The sequence below is a fragment of the Sardina pilchardus genome, chromosome 4 (genome assembly GCF_963854185.1).
Source record: "Sardina pilchardus chromosome 4, fSarPil1.1, whole genome shotgun sequence".
Classification (NCBI taxonomy): Eukaryota; Metazoa; Chordata; class Actinopteri; order Clupeiformes; family Clupeidae; genus Sardina; species Sardina pilchardus.
This window is the reverse complement of record NC_084997.1, coordinates 17936393-17958678: the sequence shown is the minus strand read 5'-3', so window position 1 is coordinate 17958678 and position 22286 is coordinate 17936393. Positions and strand designations below refer to the sequence as shown.

Genomic DNA, 22286 nt, shown 5'->3' with positions numbered 1-22286 from the left:
CACGGCTGAACTGCTCCTTCTCCACTCTGCCTCTCTCCTCCTCTCCTCTCTGTCTCTCTCTCCCTCTCTCTCGCTCTCTCCTCCTCCTCTCTCTCTATCTCGGGCTCTAACTCCGTCACTCACGCAGTCGCTTCTGTTTCCTCTGCTGTCTCCCGCTGACTGCTCACTGTGGAGGCAGCACCACCGCCGCCGCCGTAAGAATCCCCCTTTCCAAAGTTTGACCATATAAGGAATCAAATGCCTGAAAAGTGGGAGAATGCTCACTCTCTGGAATTCCTTTACTTCCCTTTCTCATACTTTGTCTCCTTGTCTTTTCATACCTTTTCACGCCCCCCTCCCTCCCTCACTCCTTCTTCGCCTGAATGAAACTCTCAATTTGCATAATACTTTTACTATCTATCTAACTCTAACTCTGGCTCTAGTTTCGTATAAAGGCAACTAATTGCAGTCTTCTTCCATTCTGTCACTAATCAATGGCTCTTGGTTGTTCTAAACTAGACATCTCTGTCCTTTACTATCTCTGGTGGTTTTCAGAGCCCTTATCTTCACCCTGTCCTTGTGTATTCCTGCCCATCAACACTGTCTCCTCCTGTGTGTTCTCTATAAATCTCGTAGGAAAGCTGTTTGTCTGCCACCATTCGCAGCCCATGATTCTTAAAGAGCAGAGGTGACAGCCGAGCGCCACCGACTTCAATTTGTTAACATTCAGAAAATGAAGTGCAGAGTGCCAGAGATGATATACAATCTAGCGTGCTCCACTTTCATTCCTCCCCATCCCTCTCCACTGCTGCTCTTTCTTCTCCTCTTTCTCTCTCTCTCTCTCTCTCTCTTTCCCTATCCCCCTCTCTCCAGCATCAGCGGATTAAACCTGGATTCATCTCGCTCCCAAAATAAAGAGTGGCAGACCCAACCAAACCACCATCGCAACTGCAAACTATTTTGAAACCAGCGGCGGGGGGAGAGCTTTAAGGAAAAGAGGGAGGCAGCTGTTGCCAGGACGAGGACTCATCCAGTGGAGGCCCGCGAGCCTTTTGAACTCGCCCGACTACAGGGCCCATCAGCGCTGAAGCATTTTCGGGAAGATTACCCCCCTCATTCTCTCCCTGCCTCCCCTTAAGCCCGGTCTCAGGCAGCCAGGCCGTGGGTAAAGGGGTACCCCCCCCCCCTAATGGCCCGTCCATCCAGAGAGTATTCTGGGCCTGGCGAGGTGAGGTCCGTCCACAAAAGGGAAGAGAAGGGAAGGACGAGCAGCTGCGATTAATCTCCGCAAGTGGCCATCGCATCAGTAGTGGACACCAGGCCCCTCGCACTCAGGAGAGTTAGGGACACCCACAATATCACATTATTAAGGCCAGTTTATTTCCAGGCTGGTTGTCCTTGGGTGTGACCAAGTGTTGTATAAATGAGATTCATGGAAGCGAATAAAGTTGATTGTCTTTTTTTTTTTTTTTTTTTTTTTAAAGGGTCACACGATCCCTGTTATTTCTTACCTCTAAATATCATTCATTTCATCTGATCTAATATGTGTAATTAGATAAGGAGCATTGTCAAAAACAGGCAATATGAGGACATTCTGATTCGACATGCCTCCTTTACTCGTCTTGTGCTTTCGCTTTAACAAGGCCACACCTATAAGAGGTTAACTGCTCCCTCGTCTATCTTCAGCCTACACCATACTGATGCTATACAGTGCAGGATTCCACTGCTTGAAGAGAATCAGCTGTGGTCACATTTCCTTAATCAGACAAGTGCGTGTAATAAAAGCCACAATACAATAAGATTAGTTCATTGCGTAAGCGCAGAAAAAGGTAGTTTGGCGCTATTTTAGAACCTGTGGATGAGAATAGTTTCCCTTCACCATGCCGAACTAATCTCATTCATTCTCGCTGATTTTATTAATTAGACTGGGAAAGAGCCTAAGGAAATGCCTCCCCTTAGCCATCCGCCTAACATCAGCCCATCGCGGGTCCCAATGTGTAAGTTGTACACACCCCAGCACCCCGATCATCTGTCATTCTCTAATTTCCATCATTTGCCGAGACGAGCTGCCGGTTGTTCCGTGGTCGGTGGGTTGGTGGGCAGGAATGCTTTTAGAGGTGCTCTGTGGAGAGGTCCGTACTGCCGGAGCGCGCCACCGCCACCCCGCACCGGTCTCTTCTTTCAGTGAAATGCCTGTGCCCCGTGCTACATTTCACACTCTTTAGAACCTCCTGACCACCCAGGGGAAGCAGACTGCACATGCGACAGGACAGACAGGTGCGTGTTTAAATTCACACCACATGCTATGCTAGCGGATGGACATAGATTAGCTATGGGACTATGGGAGTCAGTGTTGCATTGGCTACGCCGCCCATTCAGTCCGACTGAGGACACATTTTATGATTGTCAAGTCCTCTCCTGTAGTGTGCTGCAAGGTAACTAATCTAAACACCACGTTTGGTATGGGGGCCTACCACCCGTTGACATCTTTCTTTAAAATAAAATGCATTGGGGTACAAGCAATAATTGCATAGTTATAGGCCTAACATTTATGAAAAGAAAAGGCAAGCATGACAGGACCTTGTACTGCAAATACGAATAAAGACGAGCGCCTGCCTATTGATTTAGGGCTGTGATCATTTTTACTCAGTTTTCCCCTTTCCTTTATTAGATTTAAGTCATATGGGAAACCACAGAGCTCCCTCTCAATGCTTGAGAGAGGCAGAGAGGAAGATGGAGAGGGATAATGCTAGACCAAAGGATTCCAAAGGAACATCTTTGGTGCAAATGGCTAATGGAGGACTTTTGGCAGTAAAAAGATGGCACATGCTAAGGATAACAGACAAAGACAGTCAGTGTGTATGTGTGTGTGAGAGAGACAGAGAGAGAGAGAATGTGAGAGACAGTGTGTGTGTGTGTGTGTGTGTGTGCATGAGAGAGAGAATGAGAGAGACAGTGTGTGTGTGTGTGTGTGTGTGTGTGTGTGTGTGTGTGATAGAGAGAGAGAGAGAGAGAGAGAGAGAGAGAGAGTGAGAGAGGGGTGATGGAAAATGAATAGGATGCCACATTGGGAAGCGACCCGAAAGTAAATAGCTGTTAATGTTCCTGATAACAGGTAAGTAATCTTGCTGGAGAATACCAAAACCATTAGATTATGACTATTGCTGTAGATTTGACACATTCAATATTCTATGCTGCATCACTACCAACATATGGAATCAATACTGTTATGGAATCAACTGTCTTTTTAACTTCACCTTCAATTCCATCTCCTTTGCATTTTGCATTGCATTATTCCATGCATTTAGTCTATCACTGGAGGCATAACATAACAACTACTCCAACTGACACAGATAAGCATTGGCATCTCGTGTCCAGTCATTGTTGGTAACCACAGCATGTTAACTAACATTCGCAATGCAAAATTAATGGAAAGTGGCCTAATGCCTGTTCTGGCTGTGTTCTTACCTCTGGCGGTGCGGAGTGTGTGTCCGGTGATGGGGTCTCTGTGGAGTGAGCGGAGGCTGCTGCGGGGCCCGGGATTCCGTCTGTTCTTATTGGCTTACTCCACCTATGGAACGCAGCTAATTGAGAGGTGGTGGGGCTTAGGACAGGCACTCTTTATCTAGATGCTCTATAAATACAACCCACAGCGCCACCACTGTCAGACACAAGAGATAAAAAAGCAGCAGCACACACACACACACACACACACATGCACACAAATGTGCAAGTATGCACCTTCACACACTAACACACACACACACACACTCTCTTTCTCTCTCTTTCTTTCTCTCTCTCTCTCACTCACTCACACACACACACACACACACACACACACACACACACACACTTACATGTGGTTGTCCTTTTAAGGTGTCATATTGTTGTTTGTGCTTGGAAACATAGGAGAACAAACTCCCTGAGAAAGCTGTTGCAGTCTCACACTAAACTGTGGAGATACTGCTTGTGTGAATAACCAGACACACACACACACACACACACACACACACACACACACACACACACGCACACACACACATTCACGTCTCTCTTCACATCTCTAGCGCTCACTCAGCCAGTGTAGGATGCGGTCTCAGTAAGGTGTGAATATGAAGAAATCCATCTCTAACAATGTCCATGGAGTGGGTGTGGAGGTGTGGGGGTGGTCGGTGGGGCATTTTCCAAACCAATGGCACTAACTATGGGTATGAGTGGTCAGCGTGAATTCTGGGAAATATTTGGAAGCGTGCGACATCCCCCCCCAATCAAACCACATTTCATCTGATCCACTGTTCTCATCTTGCCTGCCTCCCCCCTCATCTCATCCCCTCTCTCCTTTAACTTACGGACAACTTACTGGAAGGAAAAACAAACATCCGGGTGTCCGGATTGGAATTGAGATTCATGGTCCTTCCCTTTATAGCCGAACGCTCTTTTGGACGCCATCTAAACAAAACACAGCCACTACTGTGATTGAGCTGCTCTCCAAGATTTGAGCTGATCCTCACATTCCCTATAGCTGCCAAGTGACAAAAAAAAAAAAGCCGTTACATAACTTGTCATCTTTGTATACGTGATTGGGGAGCTATTTTTAGAAAGAGAATGGTGTGGAGAAGTGCATTTTCCTTTTGTCTTCCTCTTAAGTGTGGCCGGAAAAAGCCTCAGCTTTTTTTAACCACATGGTTTCCATGCCAGCCATCTCCAGGGGCAACCCAACCTGTTACAGCCGTGGTGGCCTAGTCTACGGAGATGAAGCCCAGAGTGGAAAATGTGCCCCAGGTGAAATGTCAGAAGGGCGCGACCTTTCAGAGATTTCTTGGTCCCCCCCTTCTCTCCATCCCTCAGTATCTCCGTCCCTCCCTGTCCCCGACTCTATCCCTCGCTCTCCCTCCCGGTGGAATTGTGTGATTGATGCTGTGCAGACGTGGTGACGATAACTGTGTGCAATGTTTCCTGGAACCCATTGGCTCCTTTGCTTACACCTCCTCACCCCCCCCCCCCCCCCAACACACACACACACACACCCCTCTCCCAAAACCCCACTCCCACTCCGAGCTCTCTACCTCCACCCTTTCCACTACTTGCTCCTGTCTTTATCTCGGGCCTTGTCGTGTCGCGCGGCGCGGATCGGATCGGCTCGTTGGCCCGCGTCCAGAGTAGGATGTGTCGTAGCACTGACGTGAGAGCGCTCCGTTTGAACTGTAGCGCCGTGCTTGCGTATATGATGAGGTGTCAACGTGTGGATGTGTGTGTGTGTGTGTGTACAGTATGTGTGTGGATGTGTGTGTGTGTGGGTAGGTGGGATGGTGGCGTTACATAACCACCAAGCCTGCTAACTGACATGTCAAATGGAGGCTATTCTTACATGCGATGTGACGTTCTAAAGGTGACGTTACTGATTCTCTTTTTGCTCTGTATTTTTTTGCATCAATTTCTGTATCAATTTTCACAGCACTGTGTGTCTGAAGAATACTCTCATTTGCTCATTTGCACTAGAATAACTAACTCACAGACTAAGGTGGGTTATTACCTCACATACTTTTAAATACACTCTAAATTAACTGTAAGTGAATTTTACTGAGGCTATTCACCCATGTGGGTGTATGTGGTCATGTGATGATACAAGGTGTGTGGCAAATTGAAATGCAATGTAAATGTTTTTTTGTTTTCTTTAGTATCACATGAGGCAATCATGTGACTTATTTTGTCCCCAATATCTTTGTGTTAAACAAAGACAAAACTGAAATAATAATCTTTGGCAAAAAAGAGGAAAGGTATAAGATTGCCACCATCCTAGAAAATAAGAAAATGAATACAAAGGATATGGTTAGGAATCTAGGTGTTCTGATAGACAGTGATTTAAATTTTAACAGCCACATGAAAGCAATTACCAAGTCTGCATTTTACCATCTTAAAAATATTGCCAAGCTTAGGGGTTTTATGTCCAAAGACGACCTTGAAAAATTAGTTCATGCTTTTATTTCTAGTAGGGTTGATTACTGCAATGGGCTGTTCACGGGTCTCCCAAAAAAGACCCTCAAACAGCTCCAAATGATACAAAATGCAGCAGCAAGAATACTTACAAAAACAAAACGAACAGAGCACATAACCCCTATTTTAAAATCACTCCATTGGCTCCCAGTGAGTTATAGGATTGATTTTAAGGCATTACTGCTGGTTTTTAAATCACTTAATGGGATAGGGCCAAGGTATCTAATAGACATGTTTCAGCAATATATACCACCCAGATCACTCAGATCACAACAAAAGTTAATTTTAAACAAACCCATTGTGAGTACTAAACATGGTGAAGCAGCACTCAGCTACTATGCTGCTCACCTCTGGAACCAACTTCCTGAAAGCATCCAGAAAGCCCCAACACTCTGTTGTTTTAAAACAAGACTTAAGACCGAACTTTTTTCAGATGCTTTCTGTTAACTCACAATGGCTTTTAATGGCTTTTATTTACTTTGATTTATTCTTATTTCTATTTTTACACTTTATTTTACGTTTTTATGCTTTTATTTACTTTTATTCATTCTTATTTCCATTTTTACATTTTATTTTATGTTCTTATGCTTTTTGCTATTTTTATGTTTTATTTTATTTTTTAACTATTTTTTACCTTTTTTAACTATTTTACTTATTTTATATTTTATTTGAATTGTTTTACACCTGGTTTTATGGTTAATTTTAATGACCATTATATTGACTGAGTGATTATATATTTGTGTATATCTGTGTGAAGCACTTTGAATTGCACTTGTGTATGAAATGTGCTATATAAATAAATTGCCTTGCCTTGCCTTGCCTTGTGTGTTACAGTGTTGACGCTGCACAGAAACATACCTATCATAGTCAGGTGCAATGAGTTACAAAGAACAAAACAGCTATACATACTTCTAATGAAGAAGCACCATACTTTATGCTTTCAATTTTAGTGATCCTATGACCTTGACTAACTTCAGGCTCTGAATAATTCTATTGAACCGGCATTTCTGAGCGAGAAACATCATTTGAAACCAACTGCATCCGTGAATGATAATATCCAAACCAAATTTCATCCCTATTTTAAACCGTGGCCATGTTGTTTTGACTGAGAGAGAGAGAGAGGCTGAGGAGTGAAAACACATCCAGGTGCGAGAGAAACACATCATAAACTTGTGAGATCAAATTAGCAGCCTATCATGGATTACTTAATTTGAGGATCCATCCCAACGCGGCCTGCAGTATGACACATCGTGCGGACTAATCTCTATGAAGCCCAGAGAGGTCATTCAGGGAGAAGCTCGCTGCTCTGCATTAGCAGTCCCCTCTCTCTGTTTTCCCTATCTTTCTCTTTCTCTCTCTCTTATGCCCCCCTCGCTCTCTTTCTCCATCTCTCCCTCTCCCCTCTCTCCGCCCCCCCTCTCTCTCTCTCACTCATTCTCTCTCTACCTCCCCCTCCCGTGTGTCTGTCAGCCTGGCTTCTCCTCTCCGGGATAGAGAAGGCCAGGAAATTGAAGTCAGATGATGTTCACTCTTTTGTGTTGTTTGTGTTTCGTTTTTTTTTCCAAGAAGCCCCCTCTCTTTTCTGGTGATTCTTCACTCAGTCACCTGAAACACCTCTATCGCCCCGCTCATCATAGAGAACGACTCCGTAACACAATAACAGGGACAGCTGCCATTACTTTGCAGTCTTTATTTGAAATGTTATTTCTGGTGTCTGCCTTTTTTCTTACCTTCTTTCATTATGCATTTGCCGTCCTGCCTAACTGCCTCTCTCTCTCTCTATCTCTCTCTGTCTCTCTCTCTCTATCTCTCTGTCTCTCTCTCTCTTTCTCTCTCTCTCACACACACACACACACACATGCCCACACACACACAGCTTTGAGGAAAAATAGGTACTGCCATTTTGGCATATTGCATTTGCAAACCCCTGCTTAAGTCCCCTTACCTCCCCCAGTCCACGCTCCAGTACTGATGGGTCTATTCATAGCTTCTCATTCCACCCTAGGATTTACAAAGGCTTACTAACTCAGGAGGTAACATTACAAAACCCAGAACTGAACATCCACACTCACGCACGCACGCATGCACGTACACACACACACACACACACACAGAAACGCGCACACAGAAACACACACACACACACACACACACACGCACACTCGCACACATGCACGCACACACACATGCACACACACACGCACACACAGAAACACGCACACAGAAACACACACACACGCACACACGCACACACACGCAGAGAGGAAAAGAGTTGAAGAGGAGAGAGTAGTTAAATTACTCATTGTACATCTCTGGCAGACAAACCGAAGGTTAAGACAACCTGAATGACAAGCAGCCAGATGGACCACAATGCCGCCATGTCAGATGAAGAAGATGTAGGAATTCAGTTGCAGCACCAAGTACTGTATATGGTAGAAAACAGCTGTGGTCTGCTGCACCTCTGGCTCTTCCAATATACTGTAACTTCAAGACTGTTCTACAAAATTGCAGTGTGGCATGGCACCAACTAGTACACCTTCGGTACTCCATCTTGGCTGCTGCACTTCATACGCACACACAAACACACACACTGAAAAAGACAAGAGATTACAGTCCTGTATGTCCGTGAATCTCAATTTGGTAGTATTTGAAAATGGGCTCCTAAATGAAGTTAATCTGCAAATGCAATAACATGCCAGTTCAGTAGAGAAGAGTAGTATAGGCAAAATCAGTGATGGTTAACTTCCTCCATCCTCTTGTCTCCTATGTTATGTGTTGTTCTGGCTCTTGGGTTGGTCCAAGTCTGCCAAACACCCTATGCAGGGGTGCCCCCTCTCCCCTCTAAAGCCCATGTGCTTAACACAGCCATAAATACTGCCATGTCAAAGAGTCAGGTCACTACAGCAGGCAATCTCAACAAGCAACAGGCAATCTCAGTCCGTGCAGTGTTCAAGTGAAGTCCAGTCATTGCGATATTTCCTTTCTTTTGTACTTTAAACGTAATGATTGGCACCTCAAAGTAGCTCCATTGGATAACAGTGGGGCATTGACAAAGTAGGTTGAAGAAAAACGGTTTAACAAGTTCCCACAAATTAGAACACTGAACAACTGTGTGATAGAGGGATGCACTGCTATCCAAAAATTTCCCAAAAAAACTCTTTGATATAACTGTTTTGAGATGTGAGAGTAAGTACACATTAAGGGTTCAAATTAGGTCTCCTGAAGAACGGTCTCTTCTGAGAAAGCTTTTGGGCTACGGCCAGGCCTAACTTGTACTTATTTCTTAAGTGTTTACACCTAAAAGCATCAAGCTCTTGGGACAGTCCCAGGGTTTAAAGAGGAGCGATTCAGCCACTCGTCCAGGATTGCTCCCATAATGTTCTCAGTGCACATCGTGATCTGCACCACGTGCTATAAACCCTGGCAGGAGTTGACACCTTCAAAGAATTCTCAGACTACAGACCATTACTTGTCCTTTGAATATTCAGGTTTGGTTTGCCGTGGACAAATGGTGTGTCTATTGTATAATGCCCTTTAGTAGGTTATTGGAGATGATTCATATGTGCATCTGTTGCTCAGGTAAAGTGCTAGGATCTGGGTTTCAGGGTGCTGGTCAGTTTACACACAGTTCATTCCCTGGTTAAAACCTCCATGCACATATTGTAGTGATGAGTTGTCAGCTGCAGTGAATGCTCTGAAGTGTATCACAATGCACCAGGCTATTTGTTGTTAGCTTTTCTTATCTGTGTGAGATGTGTGTCCTTCACTTGGCATGAGAGAGGGACATCACGTTTGGCTAACTGAGGGAGAGCTGGATCATCAACTTCTGAGTGATACTCCCAAAGGATGGATGCATTGGCACGGTCAGATGCTACATGGATGAGCATTGGAGACCTCGGTGTGACCGTGTCTGTCAGCAGGGGCAGAACTCAAATGAGTCGGTTGATTAACGAATGGCCCTCAAGGTTCCCCGAGGGGGTTTGCCGTCTCCCCACCAAAAGCGGCCGAGGTAGAGAAACACCCGACTTCCACGGACTAATCCCGAGAGAGCTGCATAGCCCTCCACATAGCTGTCGTCAGCTGTACTCCACCAATCATTCTGCTGGCCCAATCACGCTGACTCTGGCCACCCTGACTGATGGGAAGAGATTACCAACTCCCTGCTTCACACACACACACACACACACACACACACACACACACACACACACACACAGACACAGACACAGACACAGACACACACGCGCGCACACACACACACACACACACACACACACACACACACACACACACACACACACACACACACACACATGCACACACACACACACACACACACACACACACACACACACACACACACACACACACACACACACACACACACACACACATCTCAACCTGTCCATTTGGACACACAGTCAGCTTCAGAGGTATCTTGTGTGGGTCTCCATATAAAAAAGAGGAGTTCGCTCTAAGAACTGACTCAAAAAGTCATGTGATCCTATTCCCTTGATCCCTCTTCTTTACCTTTACCTCTTAATTATCCAATAGATTAGCAAAACTAAATTTCCATTTCAGAGGTGTTTCAGAGCTGTTCCTCACAAGTATCAAAAACACACAAAGGTTTTCCTGATCACCTCAAACAGCTATCCACAGCTAAGCCCATTAACAGTAGGTTCCTTTTTGTTTTTCAGTAACTGATTTAGGCTAAAAACGGTATGCTAATGTAATATGATCTGTATGGTAAGGCAAGAGGTTAATTTGGTCTCACATTATGGCTCCGCCACTTTCCTCACAATGTACACATTCACAAGCCTACAAACCTACATTTCTTCCCTAAAGATGTTCTGAACAGGACAACACAGAGACATTTTAAGAGGCTCATTATGTTGCGCACAGGTGTAAATTGAATTTGTGTGCAAATGCAGTCAAAAACTTTGTTGTGGATCCACTGAATGACTGCACTTACTGCCTTTTTGAAAATCAAGGTATATTGAATTATAAAACAACAAACTTCAAAGGCCATAGCGTAGCTTCTTTCTAATTGCCTTTGCAGCATTCTAAATTGTTAGCATGGCCTTACCTGAACCGTCCACCTTCATTCCTCAGTGATTTCAAACTGACGCACCTCATGGTTCCCCCCATGAGTCAGTGGGACTTTTCTAACAAGCAGAGGAAGAACTCATCCAATGGTTCCATTCACTCTTACGTGAACATTTTAATGTCATTAGCATAAACCTTTGGTAATGCGAGCCATTGGACGCCAAGTGTGACTTACTTATGACATCCCTTATGTAGATAGAATTGCATTTATACATGAAAGAAGTTTGTTGACTCCACAAAGTGTGAAGCTCATTCAGCATTTATGCCCATGAAACAAAAAGTGCAACAGTCAACAGGAACCTGTGCAGAAAAGCATGTCCTCTCTTCAGTCGTTAGTGGACTTGATGCTAAATATGTCTTTTTATGGAAGAAAGGCATCATGGTGTTATATATTTTTTTGTGATAAATTAAAATGTTTTGCATCACAGGATACCTACGAAAAAAAGGTCTACTCTTATCACCTCACATAGTGTTTAGATTTATGTTATGTTGAAATTGTTTTAATTGATAGATTGGGTAAATTTACATTAAATTCACTTAGTTCATCAAACAGAATATGACGAATATTAAGAATATTTCTCTAATTTACAGAAAGTCTCTATCTCATCACTTTTAAGTTACATGTAAAGAAAAAGAAAAGAAAAAACCTCTGGCACCTAAAGGGTTAAAAAAAAAAGAAAAAAACCCATACCAACCAGTAGTCAGGGTTGGACCAGAAGAAGAGTGTGTCTGACATGAATTAATAACACCTGTGACATACAGTGAGTGCATGTCTGCATATCTCTTTGTCTCTCATTGTCCTGAGAATGACATGGGTCAGGCCTCAAGCCGTCTGTCAACAGCTCTGACCAGAACAAACGCCTGAGTCACTCAGAACAGCACAGTGGCCCTGCCAGCCCAATCCCTGAGGATATCGCCAGCGTGGTTGTGGCATCGCACACCAGGTTTATTTCGGGTGTCACAGCTAGGAGCTCCAGGTACCCTATAGTCTCTGGGGAGGGGAAGGTGGGGAGGGGGGAAAGCGGCTTCTGGAAGGTTCTATATTTTCCATATGGCGTATAGATGACAGATCCGCTGTCGCAGGGAGGATTGGGCCAAAGAGATGGTTGGTCACGCAGAAGGGATTATCATGCAACGGATCTTAACATGCTACATTTAGATTAAAAAAAAACAGTTATGATAGTGGCTCACAAATGTCAGAAAAACAGACCAGCCTCTTAAGCTTTGTTCTGGCTGCATGACCACTGGATAAGGATATTATGGCTTCTTTGCAATAGCAAGCAAGGAGCGTTTTAACACAGATGAGACCTACAGCATATGAAGGTGCATTCTTGCCCTGAGATGCAGACAGGCTCCAGGCTCCATCCATCTCTATAGGATCATCAGCACTCATCACAAGCATGCTTAACCATCTGCCAATCTGACCTTTTTCCCCTGAGGGTGAAGAGGAGACCGCTCATTCTGTCACTGCCAGTGTTTATCCAGCTAAACTGGGACACTGGCCAGAGACCTGGAGGGGTTGGGTACCCCTTTGCCCTCCACCTGCTCTATGCCACCCCTGCACATACATTCATCCAGAGGAATTCATGTCCATGATTAAGATACTGACAAGCAGGCAGCCATGGAGAGAGGCTTCGACTTGCTACCACTGTCACCATGCCAACATGCTACCATACCGTTTTTTGAGGTGTGTGTGTGTGTGTGTGTGTGTGTGTGTGTGTGTGTGTGTGTGTGTTGTGTGTGTGTGTGTGTGTGTGTGTGTGTGTGTGTGTGAGAGAGAGAGAGAGAATGGGGGGAGGTTGGCTGGGCAAAATTCCTTTAACTTATTCTGTGTTTTGAGTAGGGGGGTCCAACAAGACAGAATTTCCTCATTATATCTATTTTCTATTGTAGACATTCTGCTAAGATTGAGAAAAACAGATCTGTAAGTTAAGATCGGTAGTCACACATTCGTACATTCATCTTTCTAATGATATCTGTAGAGGAGGCGCATAAAGCACTGTATTTCCTGAAGACGATGCCTGATGCTGTTTGTTAAGGTTGTTCAAGGCTGTTTAAGGAATAAGGAAGCGTGACATCGGTGTCATCCCCCCGACCACTGGTTACTTATTACATGTGCAGTTAGTGTGTTAGTGTGTCTGTTCGTATGCTTTAGGCCAATCATCACAACAAACTAGTGATTGCAGATACAGTTGTGGGTAGTTGATGGGTCCTTATCAGATTATTGCTGACCAGTTATGTTAAGTAGACAGTTTGGTCATGACATGAGCTGTTAATGGTCCTGAATGACTTGAGATAAGAAAAACTAATGGTCAAGAGGCTGATAACACTTTTTTATCAAGTAAAAGTTTCAGTTTTGGTTTATCAAAATGTCTTTTCATGGCACCTGAAGGGTTTTATATATGTCAGCAAAAGGCAAACACTCTGAGAATCCACTGTATCCAGTCTATGACTATTCTATCTGTTTGTTCAAATTGACTAGGAGTAGAGTTGACAGATCATTAGTGACATGTTAACAGAGGAAATGTCATTTTATACTTTTTTATTCACTTTTGTTAAAGCACATTGAACTACTTATGTGTATGACATATAAATAACCTTGCCTTGATGTAGAAGGCATCCTCACACAAGCAAAAAGTAGATTAAAATGTTCTATTTTGACAGAGAGGTGGATACACAACTTGTAAAAACAACTTAACTCAGCCAAAGCAGCATGATGACTTCACGGCGCTATTTTGAGCATGCAAAAATCTTTTTTTTTTTACAGTGTAAAAAATTTCATGATGCTACAGATTCACTGCTGCAGGTGTTTTTCATTTGCTTGTTTACGTTGGTCCATCCATACAGGACACTAGCAAACGTTGTCCTCAGAATTACGGCACTGGTGCCATTCCTCCGTGTCCAAATTCAGAGGGAATCTCCGGACACCACAGTGTCTGATGGACTCTAAATGAAACCTCTGTCCACTCTAAGCATCTCCGTCTAAATAACTGAATTGACTTACACTTCAGTTCCAAGTAGGTTTCCTTGATTTGACTAACCTAGTTAATTGCCTTGAATGATCCAAGATTTTCTTGGAATGGAGCTGTCTTTGTGTACCTCCTATCCTCAAATGTACCCATGCTGTTGTGCAACTGCATCAATAGGCACGTGCCCTATATAAACATCCTTACTCCCGTTTTAAAATCAAATGAGTCAAAATTAAGTCAAAATAATAGTGTGGCACATTTTTTTAAGTTATTGTAAGTAGTATGTCCTTGTCGTTCATGATATGACGATTTAGAGTGCCTATAAAACTTATTACAGTAAATGCCTGGATATGTCCTTTCATGAAAGCAGATTTCTACAAATGAATGTTAATTCATTCAAAATGGAGCATGCAAAATAAGCGGTTGCATACAGTATTCACTTAAATCAATAGCAGTCTATGTAATTGTTGCTAGTAGCCTAGTGAAATAGAGATCACCTGAGTGCAGTGAAAGTGTAGAGCACAGTAACATAAGGACACAGGAGTCTGGTCGAGGTCTGGTCACTGCATGGTCCATCAGTATTTCTTGAAACCACTCCACGATGAAGACAAAAGAACACTCCAAACAATTCAGAGAAATCATCAATTCAAGGCACTAAATATGCCCTGGAGTTCAGTGAACTCCATCATGAGGAACTTTAAGGAGTATGGCAAATGCGTAAATCTGCCTGGAGCAGGCGGACGACACCACAAACGGAGTGATGTTCATAAAGAATAGGCTATTGATGGGGCCGGGGGAAGTCACCAAGGCACTTAGCCTACACAGAGTTAAAAGCTTCAGCAGCTGAGACGGGAGAAGCTCTGCATACAGCAACTGTTGCCTGCGTTCTTCGCCAGTCAAAGCTCTATGGTTGAGTGGCAAAGGTCTTCTCAACTCAACAATCTCATCTAATGTTCATTCAAAGACATGGGAGACTCCAAGGTCAAATGGAAGAAGGTTCTTTGGTCTGATTAGGTGAATGTTCTGGAGTGACCAACTCCAAGCCCAGACCTCAATGCTATAGAAAATCTGTGACTGAATTTCAATGTATTTATGCAATGCTCATTTTGCATTATATATTTTTAATTAATTAACATTACTTTGTAGAGATCTGCTTTCACTTCGACATGAAAGAGGGGATTTTTGTAAATTGTTGTAAAAAATAAAAATGAAACCGATTAAGATTCAATTTTATAAATGCAGTAAAAGGGGAAATATCCAAATACACAAATTCAATTGTGAGCTGTAGTTGCTGAGATTGTTGTCTCCATTCCTTTTCAAAAAGTACATTTACCATTTATCCATTGTTATATAAGTGAGATGATGTGATTTACTGACCTCCACATGCAACAATTGGTGGTCAAGTTTAGACCTCGACTGACCTGCAATATCGGTTGCTCATGGCTGTGTTGAAGTGGAGTGGAGTAATCGAGGATCTTTGGTGTACATTTTTGATCATTCTAACAAAAGGTTCCATTCCGCAAGATTTGAAGGTTCTGAAATTTCATGTTGAATTCAATGAGCCCAGACTTTCATTACAGTAACATTCATTTTTCTGGTCGGAAAACACATACAACCACTGTAAGGGGAAGTCCCAAGTCCTCAATGAGCAAATGGATCCCTTGATGTACAGTATACCTGGTTTAACACATGACATGTGTATAGTAAGTATGGATTGAGGGAATTCCCACGTAACGAAGTGTGTCAGATTGTATATCACTGACATGACTGTCTTTACACTAGCCAAGTCAGTAGCCTGATTTACTCTCCACTAATGCAGTGAGTGCTTCACTTTCCCACAGATTCATGGCCAACGGTTTGGCAACGAGATTACGGTTTGTGGTGTGCTATATTCACAGCAACACTGTCAATGTACTAATTCCCTGTGTGTGCATATGTGCGCACGTGTGTGTGTGTGTGTCTGTATGTCTGTGTGTGTGTGTGCGTGCGCGTGTGTGTGTGTGTGTGTGTGTGTGTGTGCGCGTGTGTGTGAGTCTTTAATTCGATCTCTCTATTTGTTTTTGTGTGTGTGATCTATAGGACCGAGCGTCACACCAGAGCGTCATGGGAAAGATCGGACGGGTCACTTAAGAAAACATCTCACGCCATCCCGGGCGTCTCCACACTTGCTCCTCTCTCTCTCTCCGTCCTGCTCAGCTTACGGATAAGTGGGGGGTGAGGACAAGGAGCAGGGCCTCCCAGGCTGCCCCGGCTACAGAGGGAAAATGGCTGAATGTATATCGGTCTCTCCGCAGGAATAGCACAGCTAATGTTTTAAATGGCTCAAGTATCAGGCCCCCAGCGTCTCAGGGCTTCCCGAGGTTTCCTTTCCAATTATAGATTGATTGGAGCTAAGATTCACTGACTGACTGACTGACTGACACAGACACACACACACACACACACACACACACACACACACACACACACACACAGTACAGTCTTTTCTCTTTTCCTTATAGGGATATCAAGGATGCAAAAGAAAGCATATGCACGCACACACACACAGTACAGTCTTTCAATCTTTTCCTTATATGCTGTATGAACCTTCGCTATCTCTGTCCAGTGCTTAAGATAACCCCTCTGTGACTGGGTACCATTTCCATATCTGATGAAGTCACACATTCAGCCTTGTTGTTCCGGTCTCCTCAGGCCCATTCTGAAGGGGTCTCGGCCAATGGAGCATTCCACAGCAGGATTCCTATTGAATTAGAAAAATTGCATTTGGAGATAAACCTAATTTAAAGGGTCCTTTTCTCTGGAATTGGAATTCACTGAAGTACTGTAGTTGTAGTTTTTGTGTGTGTGTGTGTGTGTGTGTGTGTGTGTGTGTGTGTGTGTGTGTGTGTGTGTGTTAGTGTTATTGTATATGCATACATAGCCTATGTCCCACCATGGTGTATACAAGACAAGCCAACATTCACATGCACGTGCACATGCACACACATACACACACACACACACACACACTCTCTCTCTCTCTCTCTCTCTCTCTCTCTCTCTCTCTCTCTCTCTCTCTCTCTCTCTCTCTCTCTCTCTCTCTCTCTCTCTCACACACACACACACACACACACACACACACACACACACACACACACACACACACACACACACACACACACACAGACAGACAGCACATGCCTGATAATTTCCCCTAAAGCTAAAGCTAAATTAACTCATTTGTACAATAATAATAATTCCTTGCAAGATGCAGTGTCCCAACAAAGAGAGCTTAGAGTCTCATTGCACAGGAGAGTCAGCTGATGTGTGGCTCACGTGCTGTGCACTCACCGAGGAATAAAATCTAGTAGTTTAGACTAGGACTGTGTTCATTTTCTGTTTTAGTGGCAGTGTGCTTTGTGCAGATTTCATGTATGTGCAATTACACTTGCAGGAATATCTGTAAATGATGTCTAAGTTGGGGCTAGCTCATTTGGTTGTTGTTGGTTTTTTTGGTTTGAAATAATGACAGATTGTGACTATTTTCTGTCAATATATTGGCTATTATATTAAGCAAAAAGGTCTGTTATGGGTTTTCCCAGATGCACATTACGCCTCAAGAGCATAATTAGAAAGACGAAAGGGCACGGTTTGGCCTAATGAGAGAGAGCCAGGAGAGACCTCCAGTGGTCAGATTGTGTAAGTCCCAAAACATGACTTCTGTCATTATCCCAAATATACCTTTTACGTGTAAATTCTGGATTCAGAAACACACCACATTAGCCATGGTGGAACAGGTAAGCTAGGAATTATTATGAAACATTGTTTTTTTCTTATTTAAGTTTCACACAAAGGCTACTTGTAAATGTGTTGTGTATCGTTCTAAAGTTGTTACAAGCCTCACAATGTAAAATATAATTGTTGTTCACAATTGTTTTTTTTTCTATAGTCATCTGTTAGGTCTATTTGATATCTTTATATACATTTTGTTATATTATGTAAAATGCTTTATCTCTGACTTGATTATTCTTATTGATTACCTCTTTTTGCACATGTAAACTTTTGTAACTTGCTTTGAACAAAGGCATCTATCAAAAATGAACATAAATTGAACCGTTCACATACACATACAGCATCTGAAGAGTGATGTCAGTGCTCCTCTGGGACACCTGTGTCATGTGATCACCAAACCCCGCGTTGTCAAAGTAAATCATATTGAGGAGGAGGAGACAGGAACAGGAAGAGACCCAGAGGTCTTCCCAGACTGTACCTGCCTTTAAGATCCAGAAATACTCACTTACATTGCGATGCTGGGAATGTATTTAATAATTGAGTCGTCATGCAGGGGTGATTTTCATTAGTCTAACCTGTTTTTGCACTTATGTTTTGTAAATTGCTTTGGACAAAGGCATCGATCAAAAATGAAGATGCCTAAAGTGCCCAGGGTTACTTACTGTAATGGCCAAGGTGTTCCATCTGAGCAGACTCACATGACTCACAGATGATGTTTATCTAGGTGGTATTGACTGATAGGCAACATGGTTAGACCCTTAGCACAGACACAGTTTTAATGTAAAAAGTGGTTATGAAGTAAAACGTGACCAACATATAGGTTAGCTATAGTACAACATTTTCCACAGGTACCTTTGTCGTTCCAAAACAAAATACATGGAGCTTACAACTCTCAGATTGATGAACAAATAAATCAATAAATAAGCCAATAAATTAGTTGAGAAGTCTATAGCTGCAGAGCTGGGTTTCTTTGCTTACACATAAAGACCTAAGCACACACAGACCATCATATTTGCAATACAGATGGAAGAAATGTCTCGAACAAGACAGAGTAAAAAAAGTTGCATTTGTGTTCTTAAGACACACACTTTAGCAACGGTCTAGAGGCCTAAATATCTACCTATGTCTAGAATAATGAGCCCGATCCGTGTCCAGAGTAATAAGCTCTTTCTCTACATGTCTGGCTCTTCCTCCTCCTCCTCAAACAGCTCACCGTCCTCAAGCGCAGAGGCGTCCTGGCACACCTGGTACTCCGCCACCAGGTCGCTGACGTTGCTCTCCGCCTCGGTGAACTCCATCTCGTCCATGCCCTCGCCGGTGTACCAGTGGAGGAAGGCCTTGCTCCGGAACATGGCGGCGTGCTGGGCCGCCAGGCGCCTGAAGATCTCCTGGATGGCCGTGCTGTTGCCCACGAAGGTGGACGCCATCTCGAGGCCCCGCGGCGGCACGTCGCAGGCCGACACCGTCACGTTGCTGGGCAGCCAGTCCACGAAGCGGCCGCTGTGCTTGCGCTGCATGCTCAGCATCTGCTCGTCCACCTCCCTCATGGACAAGCGGCCGCGGAACATGGCCGCCACGGTCAGGTAGCGGCCGCGGCCCGGGTCGCAGGCCGCCATCGCGTTCCCGGCGCCGAACATCTCGCCGGTCAGCTCGGACACGGTCAGGGCGCGGTACCGGGCGCTGCCCCTCGCCGCCAGCGGCGCGAAGCCCGGCACGAAGAAGTGCAGCCGCGGGAAGGGCACCATGTTGACCGCCAGCTTGCGCAGGTCGGCGTTGAGCTGCCCCGGGAAGCGCAGGCAGGTGGTCACGCCGCTCATGGTGGCCGAGACCAGGTGGTTGAGGTCGCCGTAGGTCGGGGAGGGCAGCGCGAGCGTGCGGAAGCAGATGTCGTACAGCGCCTCGTTGTCGAAGCAGAAGGAGGCGTCGGCGTGCTCCAGCAGCTGGTGGACGGACAGCGTGGCGTTGTAGGGCTCCACCACCGTGTCGGACACCTTGGGCGAGGGCAGCACGCTGAAGGTGCTCGTCATGCGGTCGGGGAACTCCTCCCGCACCTTGGCCAGGAGCAGGCTGCCCAGGCCCGAGCCCGTGCCCCCGCCCAGCGAGTGCAGCAGCTGGAAGCCCTGCAGCCAGTCGCAGGCCTCGCTCTCCCGCCGCACCGTGTCCAGGATCTCGTCGATCAGCTCGCTGCCCTCCGTGTAGTGGCCTTTGGCCCAGTTGTTGCCGGCTCCATTCTGACCTACAGGACAAAACCAATCATGGAACGCGTGACTCACTTGGAGCACTCACTTGTGGATAGTTATAAGATGGTCATGGGTGGTCATTGTAAGTTACATGTTGCAATTTTTTCACCACCAATCAGGAATTAGGTGAGAGTTGCAAATGAGAATGCATTACAATATACCCAGTTCACTTCACTTCATGATGTATTTTTAACTATTCTGTGTATTGCATCATTCTGAAATGATGCAATACACTTCTCCCTCATATTTAGAAGAGGGACCTTTTAACTGGACATCACATGAAGATTGTTTTGAGGTGGCTACTTCTGAGTCAGGTGATTTGTCTTGTTTAATAATTTAACCTGTGAAGAGCAATGATGATGTACAATGAACAATAACGATGAGAAATCTGTAATTCACCCACCAAAAATGTAGTTGTCGGGACTGAAAAGGTTGCCAAGGTGGCCAGAGCGGACACTGTCCATGGTACCCGGCTCCAAGTCCACCATGATGGATCTGGGGACAAACTTGTTGGCTGACAAGATAAATTAAGACATCTCAGTTTTTCACGATACATTGAACATACTGTAGTTTCTGCCAACAATGGGTTGCTTACACACTACTTGTTTTATAAGTTAACTTACACAGACAACTTCAAAATCAGGCATGCGAAAACAACTGTTTTACTGAATAGAGCAACGTGATTTTAGTTCTTCCAAACTCTTTTTGACGCCACACTGACTAGCAAAAAGGAGGATGTCCTTGAATGAATTGAATGAAGTCTTAAATATTGCAAATGTGCATCCAGAATGCAGCTGGCATTTCACTATGTAACACTGCTGTGGGTAGGACCATGACCATTTTCATCAGTATTGGATCAATCACGTATCCCCCTTATTTCTAAATGGGTACTTCAGTATGTTGAAAATGTACTTCCTACATCTCATGACTTAATAATAAGCATGGAACCAACATTGTATCCTGTGTGTGCACTACATTTTACCTCGTCAGCGGCAACAGCAAACAGACTTACCGGAGGTCTCGCTGAAGTAAACATTGACTCTTTCTAGCTGCACAGATGAATCCCCCATGTAGTACCCAGCCGGGTCAATGCCATGCTCGTCAATGATCTCGCCCCAGAACTGAGAGCAAACGAATACAAAATCAGCCCAGACAACAATGACAGAAATGTTCTGTGCAATCTCAACCTAAGAGTGTAGCACTTCATATCATTTGATAGGCCTACAAGATGCAATGAAAGGACATTTTAATATGGTCCTGATAAACCAGTGGAATCTACGCTGTACTAGAATCTAGACTTTCAGAATGGCTGAAGTGTTAATAGAATAGTTTTACGTTACCTTGGTTCCAATCTGATTGCCACACTGGCCAACTTGAATGTTGACAATCTCTCGCATGGTTTGACTTGTGGGACGTCCACCTCCTCATCTGAATCTGCAGAAGGAGTAGAGTCAAACAGGGCAGGTTGGGCCTTTTTGTAGTCCCAAGTTTCATCATAGAAAGTGACGTCACTTTTAAGGGGCAGATATGAGGCCACAGTCACCAGGAGGTACAAGGCCAACCTCTGCAGCTTTTGGGGAGCAGGTGTTGTCAGTGTCAATCGTGAATGTGTGTGTGTGTGTGTGTGTGTGTGTGTGTGTGTGTGTGTGTGTGTGTGTGTGTGTGCAGGTGTTGTTTACTTCAACTTGGACAGCATCACCTTCTAATTTATACATGCTAGTGCCGAATGTGTAAATGATGTCCTCTGTACAAAATTAGTTTAACTCATTTTTGTTGTTGTTGTTATTTATTTATTAGCTTTGCTATTTAGCTGTTTGTTAGCGGTCAATTAGTTGTAGCCTACAAATCAAAATATGTAAAATGATAACCCCTATGTTGCTTGCAGTTTTGTGGAGATTTTAGTCTCCAAGCTAACAAGACCTAACAAGCTGCCTGGCAGTTATTGATAGAATCCCATACAGAATTTTAGACCATCAATATTCCGGAACATCAACGGGAAAAATATTGACAACCTGACTGTCACATCACCCATAATAATATCAAGCATTGTTGTGCCTGTTAGACAACCTCACCAACATAGTAAACAGCCCTGATATCTTTGTAAATGCCTTCCTTTTCCTAAGGCCCATTCTTATTCAGCACCACTGTAGGTCCAAAGCGATAGTTGCTTATCCTTTGATGGTAAGGTTGGCGGGCATCAAACACGAGCCCGGGAAAAGAAGAGTAG

At 44.2% G+C, this 22286-nt stretch overlaps 2 protein-coding genes across 3 annotated transcripts in view; both read right to left on the bottom strand.

Annotated features, from left to right (window-relative positions):
• The window catches only part of fhl2a (four and a half LIM domains 2a), an 8990-nt gene extending 5422 nt beyond the window's left edge, over positions 1 to 3568 (bottom strand). The window contains exon 1 of one of the 2 annotated variants that reach the window (XM_062534408.1): positions 3448 to 3568. The gene's annotated coding sequence lies outside the window, so the exon portion shown is untranslated. Of the gene's footprint in view, positions 131 to 3447 lie in introns of those variants that run through there. The other variant, XM_062534407.1, reaches the window with a different exon arrangement.
• A 15423-nt stretch (positions 3569 to 18991) lies between these two features.
• On the bottom strand, positions 18992 to 21473 carry LOC134078453 (tubulin beta chain-like). Its single transcript, XM_062534404.1, has 4 exons — positions 21400 to 21473; positions 21072 to 21180; positions 20463 to 20573; positions 18992 to 20055 (listed from the first exon to the last, which is right to left on the bottom strand). Exons 1-4 carry the CDS (start codon positions 21454 to 21456, stop codon positions 18992 to 18994), a joined length of 1341 nt encoding a protein of 446 aa, XP_062390388.1. The 5' UTR covers positions 21457 to 21473.
• Between the last annotated feature and the right edge of the window lie 813 nt (positions 21474 to 22286).

What these genes read in the sequence shown, in the direction of transcription:
- LOC134078453 (XM_062534404.1), bottom strand. Translation starts at nt 21,456, where the DNA reads ATGCGAGAGATTGTCAACATTCAAGTTGGCCAGTGTGGCAATCAGATT. An exon ending in GCAATCAGATTGGAACCAAG is followed by an intron (nt 21,181 to 21,399) that starts GTAACGTAAAAC and finishes GTTTGCTCTCAG; the next exon opens with TTCTGGGGCGAGATCATTGA. An exon ending in TTACTTCAGCGAGACCTCCG is followed by an intron (nt 20,574 to 21,071) that starts GTAAGTCTGTTT and finishes TTATCTTGTCAG; the next exon opens with CCAACAAGTTTGTCCCCAGA.